Here is a 7736-nt window from a genome sequence, read left to right as displayed (position 1 = left end):
CAGCTTCTATGAAAGCCTCTGAGCCTTTTCTACTAATGAATGTTTAGGTGAAAAAAATGAAAATAAAAACATTAGCTGTATAAGACAACTCTATTAAAAATACTACTTGCTTTGATTTATGAATATTATTACTTCCTTTCAATAACACAAATGATGAATTATTGGGGATTAAGTTATAAATGGTGATGTGTTCATCCATAGGTAATCCTGAAAATGTAGTCACACACATATACATGCTAATGGTCAGATAAAATATTATTAAAAATAGTCTACTTACCTTAGTGATTGAAAATTTACATAGAACTTTATTGGTTGTGAGATCTGAAAACAAAAGAGAGATGAGTCAGACTGGCCTGGTCACTGCAGAAGGCCACATTTTATCTCCTATGCTTAAAATTGACAGCTGATTTTGAAAATCAAAGGAGCATATCTTTTATAATAGATTAATGTTTCACTAAATCTAGCAACACCACCTCTTCATTCATTTATCCATCAGGGCATCCAGGCTGTTTGTGTGTCTTCCCTGGTGGCAGGAACGGCGCAATGAACATGAAGTGCAGATTCTCTTTGGGAAGCTCATTTCATAGACACACATATGTGTGTGTGCAGAAGTGAGGTGATTGTGTCATAAAGTCATTTTCTTTTTAACTTTTTGAAGAACTTTTTTTGTACACTGGCTAGAACGACTTACATTTCTACCAAAGGCTGTTAATAGCTCCCCTGTGTTCCTGCACCTGCAGTAACACTTGTTACAGTTAATTATTTCATACTAAAAGATGTAGGATGATACCTGATTATAATGTTTTATTTAAACCTGAACTTATTGCTAGTGCTCAGCATTTTCTCCAGTGCCTGTTGGCTATACGTGTCTCTGTGTGACTGTCCTCTCTGAAGAAAATATCTATTGAGACAGTTTTCCTAGTTTAAAATCACACTGTGTATTCACTTGCTGTCAATTTTAAGAATATTTTTTATATATTCACATTGACTGTTTTGTCAAATACATAATTTGCAGCACTTTCTCCTACTCTGTAGGTTGTCTTTACAAACTATCAGTGTTTCCTTTTTCCATACAAATGTCAAGGTTTATGTAGGGCCTATCACTGACTGTCTATAATGATCAATGTCAAAGAATATTTTCCCTTTTGTTTTCCTAGGAGACTTGTGCTCATTGCTTAGCTTGAAGTCTAGCTCACATTTCACAATAGTGAAGATGTGGAGAGTACCTAGACATCCATGAGGAGATGGTGAGAAAAGAAATGGCAGAACATGTACACCACAGAGCCTTCAGTGAGAACATGGAAATACAGCATGTGACCTTGCATGAGCCTAAGACACATATAAGTGAGGGAAACTAGACACAAAGAGAAGCACTCAGCCGCCACATTTATATGTACAGTTTTAAAAAAGCAATGCATGGAACTGCAGTTGCCGAGGGGCAGGGGAGTACAGAAGTTGTTCAATGGGAGAGACATTGAGTTCTAAGAGCATATTCTAGGGAGATAATGTACAGTATGACTGGCAATGGATGTCTTCACTGTTGATCATATTGATGGTACTCAGTAAACAATGAATATGTTGAAGACCTCAAATACATTCAATCTTTGTCAATTCGTTATTTTTACATAAAACTAAAATATTTAAAACTGTATCTTGAAAATGACAAAATTATGAACAATCTATACAAGTCTAAGCCATTGCTTTGCTTTTTCCTCACTGCTATAACCCTGCAAAGATCTTTCCAGATGTTTTCCCTAGGTGTTCCCTGGGTATCTATTTCCTAAGCTATGGCCACAGCATCATTTCTGTACAGCGACTGATGTGTAGTACAGTGCAGCTTAAAGCACAGATGCCAGGAATGTATGTGCTCATTGCCTCATACTGGCATGAGTATGACTTTCACATCAGCAACGTTTATTCTCAGGGTTTGGGAGTCATCTATACTTCACAACAGATGAATAAAGCACCAATTATAGAACTCTGTCCCTTGAGAGTATGTTAATAAAAGTGAGAGCCTAGGCAACAGGAGCATTGAGAGGGGGTGGAGGTAAACTTGTTCTCCCTGCATTTGGGGTTCATCTCTCATGGCCTCTGACTGGTACAAAGAGAAGCCGATGTTTTCTCTGGGAGGATGCTCTAAGATGCCAGGGAATATTTTATGCACAGCCGAATGTCTATCAGGGTGAAGGGACAGAGTCAGACACTCTGTCCTACCTTGGCCACGCCCTCTCACAGCACTCACCCTTTGACTGCCCATCATCCCAGAACAGCTCTCCTCTTGCTTCTTTGTTTTCATCCAAGGCAATGAGAAGACCAAGAGGGTTCTTCCGGCTGTGGGGAACAAGATTTACACAAGGCACTAGTTTTTATGGCTCAATGAATTTTGACAAATATTTGCACCAAATTTCAACTAAGAACGAAATGAGTCAGTCACAAGTGCCTCCTTTGCTTTAGGGGCAGAAGGAGAAGTGTGTATCTTATAAATTATTATAAGATAAAGTGCTTTAAACATCTATAAAAAGTACAAGCATTTAACCCTTGTAACTTGAACTGCTGTTGTAGTTACCATTAAAACTGCAATTCTAGTCACAATATAGGTTTTTAGAGAGGAAAAAATTTTAGACAATGGTGCTACATTTTAGATATCCTACTCCAGGAAAAGAATCTCAGTGATTTGAATTAACTTACAAACTATATGTGTCAATGATGAGAAATGGATAGTTAGAAAACTGGGGGTAAATGGAATAGGGATGTGCTGAGATCACACAGTGGGAAAGCACTTACTTGCCTAGCTAGTGTGTTCCACACCTTGGTCCTTAGGCCAAGTGTAATAGAAACTCAAGGTCAACTGACTGTGCTGGGGCAACAGCATCATTGGGGCATGGAAAGTCAGCTCTACTCTTAACACGTTGAAAAAGACAGAGGTGAATGAGGACTACTGAGAACTCAAGAACAATGGCAATGGGTTTTTGATCCTACTGCACGTACTGGCTTTGGGGGAGCCTAGGCAGTTTGGATGCTCACCTTACTAGACCTGGATGGAGGTGGGTGGTCCTTGGACTTCCCACAGGACAGGGAACCCTGATTGCTCTTTGGGCTGACGAGGGAGGGGGACTTGATTGGGGGAGGGGAGGAAAATGGGAGGCAGTGGCAGGGAAGAGACAGAAATCTTTAATAAATAAATAAATTTTTAAAAAAAGAAAAAGATAGAGGTGATCAAAGTCAACTTGGAATCACATTTTGATAGACTATGGGCATCCTATTCTTAAAGGGGTTCAGACGTTGAGTTAGAAAGCAACATAATTTTAATATTTGAAGCAGAAATTTGTTATCAGTCTACAAAGTGACCCAAAACTGGAGTTATTTGATCGAGGGGAAGGGAGGAGGGAAAACGGTGGTTAGATTTAGTCACGCTTTCATCAAAGTCTATAAGTTGAAATACTAAGAAAGTGAGGGAGGTTCAAGGCAGGTTTTAAGCCCCGTGAAAAATCCCTGTCTACTGGGGCTGAATGTTGAAGCCTATGAGGATGGCAACAAGTAACTCTTCTGTAGAGAGAATTATAACTGTATAAACAAAGATGAGAAAAAGTCAGTAATTCAGGAAGAGTGGGAGAGACTTGAGCTTGTGTTGTTAAAGTCCAGGGATTAATTAAAAAGGAAGAAAACTGCTCAATTATTGATAAGAAACAGGAAACTGGGTTTGTAGGAGCATAGTGAATGGAACCCAAATCTAGATCAGATACAGTGTGAAGCAAGAACAGACAGCTATGGATAGGTCACCGGGCCAAGTCAGGTAGGCAGAGTACCGAGCGAGATTGCTCAGAATTGGATTTTCTCAAGTCATGAGACAATGTGAAAATGTCTATAGCCCTGGGAAATCCAGGGATGCTGACTACCCCAACTGTCAATTTACCCTCAAAACTAAGGTGAGGAAGGAGACCAGGAGGAAAGTCTTTCCAAGTCCAGCAAGGGTCTGTTCTCTGTCAAGAGAACTTAGGGTAGAGATTGCAGCAACCCCAAGAACAGAGTATAGAGACCCCTGACAACAATGAACACAGAGACCAAATATCCCCTCTCCACACTGTGCCTATTGTGTCAGCATCTTGGGGTCAACAGAAGCCTGCTGGAGGAAGTGGACAAAATACCAAACATAAAGAATGTAAGCTCAATTAAATGGCTTTTGGCCTTAAGGCTGATACTAGAGAGATCGGTGACTCTCATGACAACAGAATGAGTTCAGAGATGTGGAAACCAGAGCCACACACTTCTTATTCACCTTAAGTGAGTGTTCAGGGCAGGCTGTTGCCAAGGCAGGATGTAGCCTCCACGGATGTGAAGGTTGATGTGCTCAAGAGGGGCTGGTAAGGTCCTCCACTCTCCTGTTGAATTGATAGCTTCACCCTGGTGTCCAAAGGAGGAGAAATGATGAGTGGATGCACACATTTCTCCCTGAGCAGCACATCCCACCCGCATCCCTAAACCTGCTGTCAGGTCATCGCCATTCATCGCACACCCGCTTTCATACCGTGTTCATTCACCTGTATGAAATCTAGTTGGGCCTCTCTAGGCTTCCAGGAGAGTCCCTGGCCTGGGTAGGATCACATATAAATCCCAAATACCCTCACCCTACAACCTGCTGCTAAGACACAGTGTGCTTGGAGACGACACTGGACAATATCTGCATTTCTTTCTTGTTGACTACAGATCTGCTGTTCTTCCTCCCACCCTGCCAAGCTCCTAACACCTTTGATATATGTTTCATTGCAATGATCAATATGAGCAGACTCATTTTCATATCTTGAACTGAGATTCTGTCTTACATTTAATACCTTCGCTGGCTTCCTGTGAACAATGTACACTTATCTGAGTCATAACTTACAATTCTTCCACACTTTCCCAACCACAGCAGGGCTTCATATTGCACTTTTTTACATTGTTTCTTTTATCAAAAATAGATTTTTTCATACAATATATCCTGATTAAGGTTTCTTATCTCTCTACTCCTCCCAGTTCCTCCCTACCTCCCCTCCTAACTAGATCTACCCCCTTTCTATCCTTAGGGGAAAAAGTCATCTAAAAAATAATAATATAATATGATGGGATAAAGCAAAAACAAGCAAACTGGAATTAGACAAAACACACAAAAGGAAGAGTTCAAGAAAAGGTGCAAGAAACAGTTACAGATGGAAGAGTAACACTCTTTCACACACTCAGGAATTCCATAAGAACACAAAAACCAGAAGCCATAATATATACTCTAAATCTGTATGGTAATATATATATATATATATATATATATGTACAAACAAACAAACAAACATACATACATATATAAGTAAAAATGAAAAAACTAATATGACATTGAGAGACACAGAATTTTCAGATATGCTGTGGAGTTTGTTTTCTGTTGCCTATCTACTGCATGGAGGAATGCAACCTGCTCTTAAGAGTAATTTGTTTTCCCAGTGGGTCTCCCTTGAAGAAAACTAATTTTTCATTTGAAAATGGCTGTCAATTGAAGATAACTTCTGAGTTAGGAATGAGGGCATGTGTTTGCTGCTCCTTTCAGCTCTAATGTATGTCTGACAGTGCAGATACTATTAACAATTAGGATAGAACCTTCTTTTCTGTGATGTTATCCTATAGAATGTGTGTGTATGTGTCGTATATATATGTTCGTATGTGTGCATACCCATACATGGCTGTATACCAACCTTCCTAATGCTTTGACCCTTTAATATAATACCTCATTTGTGATGGCCTTCAACTATAAAATTATTTTTATTACTACTTCATAACTATTATTTAGCTACTTTTATGAATCATAACAGAAATATCTGTTATACAGGATATCTGATACGTGATCCTATGAAAGGGTCATTTGACCCCATGGGGATCGCTATCCACAAGTTGAGAACCACTGCTGTGTATGAATGTGTACTTGTGCATTAGTGTGGGTGTGTTTGAGTGCATGTGTCTCTGTGTGAGTTTGTATGCATATGTCTTCATATGTGGACATGGTTGTATATAAACATGTACATGCACATTAGTGTCTGTCTCTGTATGTGTATGCATGTGCACACACAAGCACACACACACACACACACACACATGCGCGTGCGCATACATAGGCTAGATGGCTCTCATCATCATTCTCTTCACCTTGTTTATTTGTTTGCTTACTTTTAGACAAGGTCTGTCACCGAACCTGGAGCTGCTGATTGGCTAGACGGGCTGGATCCTCTTTCTCTGCCTCTCTAGCACTAGGATCACAATTAATTTGATAGCTATACTGACTTACGGCTTTCTGTTGCTATGTGACTACAAAAGTTCACGTATCTGCTTCCACAGTGTAGCATGTCATTTGGGGCAACTTGGATCCTTGATCCCAGGCCAGAGTCACTCATACTCGGCCTTGAATAAATGACTTCACATTCTTTTGGAGTAAGATCTTTGCTTTTCATTGACAGCACTGTCTCTCACTGTCTTAGCTAATCACAGGGAACAGTTCTTTAGCATCTGTGTGAAAACAGCAGACACCTAAATACAGAGGGGAAAGGGTGTCTGTGAGGACGCGCTCACACAAACACAATCGAACACTGCTCCCGTAAGTGCTTCCTGGTGTCCAGAAAAGACCCGTCAATGTCTTCACCATCAGAAAATGGCCTGTCAAAGTTTTCACTGCATGGCTAATGGTGACATAAGGTCACAACATACCAGGCACCGGACCTGCATGTCACCTCACAGCACTTCTCTAAAGGAGAGGCTGGGGCTTGTCTGATCTGAACAGGAAGTGAGGATGCAGCTGTCAAGGATCGAGTGACCCCTGCTAGAGCACAGCAGGTGATTTCCAGTGCCTGAGTCTGTCATACCCAGAGACTTTGAACCCTAATGCCGCCAGGTTGTATGAATATTTAGGGAACTTACCGTATAGTAGTCATACCAGAGGGCTGTGGGGAAATAGGCGCTGATGCTTTGAGCATTCTGAAATTAAACACAGACCAGGTGTGGGCATTTGGAGACAGAGTAGGCAGCCTACACTTACCCTTGCCTAAAAGAACAGAGCTGGACTTGGGATACGTGTGCCTCAGCTTCCTAAAGATCACCAAGGATGGGAACCCCTGCTTTCTTCCCAAGTTTCCAAGGGTGTAAACTGCCTAAGAAAAACCAGTACCTTCACTAAGGGCCTTTGGGAAACAAGACTTCAAAGAAATGACAAACTCCTGCTTGAAACCTTACCAATCCTTTCTCTAAAGACACTTACCCAAGGTTAGATATAGAGAAGAAAAAAATGTTTGCAGGTTCAAAAAAATTTGAAGATGATTTAATTAGCTTCTGTGTTTAGTTAAGTGTTCATCTAGGGACAAATACATACACACACATACAGAAGGAAGCAAAGAGCTAGCTAGCTACCAGCTGCCACAAAGTGACACATACTGCTGCAAGCACTTTGAACATTTCAGTTAAGAATAACTATAAAGAGGCTATAAGGAATCTTTATACTACTTCCCACACCTGACCCTATACATTTCATTTTAACTAATGAAAAGAATCATATGTTCAGGGGTGGGGTGGGATGGGGGTAAGGGGAAATGGGGAGAGAAAAGTGAGAAGGGGAGGATGGGATGGTTGGGATAAAGGAAGGGTGGATATGGGAGCAGGGAAGTATATATCCTAATTAAGGGAGCCATCTTAGAGTTGGCAAGAGATTTGACTCTAGAGGGGCTCACAGGTGT

At 40.7% G+C, this 7736-nt stretch overlaps 1 protein-coding gene across 1 annotated transcript in view; it reads right to left on the bottom strand.

Moving 5' to 3' along the window:
• The window catches only part of Mgam (maltase-glucoamylase), a 109348-nt gene that overhangs the window by 25208 nt on the left and 76404 nt on the right, over window positions 1-7736 (bottom strand). The window contains exons 41-44 of the mRNA XM_026788554.1: window positions 6928-6984; window positions 4277-4401; window positions 2243-2331; window positions 278-321 (exon numbers count right to left, since the gene is read on the bottom strand). Coding sequence (XP_026644355.1) covers window positions 278-321; window positions 2243-2331; window positions 4277-4401; window positions 6928-6984 — 315 coding nt within the window. The remainder of the gene's footprint in view (window positions 1-277; window positions 322-2242; window positions 2332-4276; window positions 4402-6927; window positions 6985-7736) is intronic.

Source organism: Microtus ochrogaster, unplaced genomic scaffold, assembly GCF_000317375.1.
Source record: "Microtus ochrogaster isolate Prairie Vole_2 unplaced genomic scaffold, MicOch1.0 UNK4, whole genome shotgun sequence".
In the NCBI taxonomy this organism is placed as follows: domain Eukaryota; kingdom Metazoa; phylum Chordata; class Mammalia; order Rodentia; family Cricetidae; genus Microtus; species Microtus ochrogaster.
This window is presented reverse-complemented; position numbering and strand designations above follow the sequence as displayed.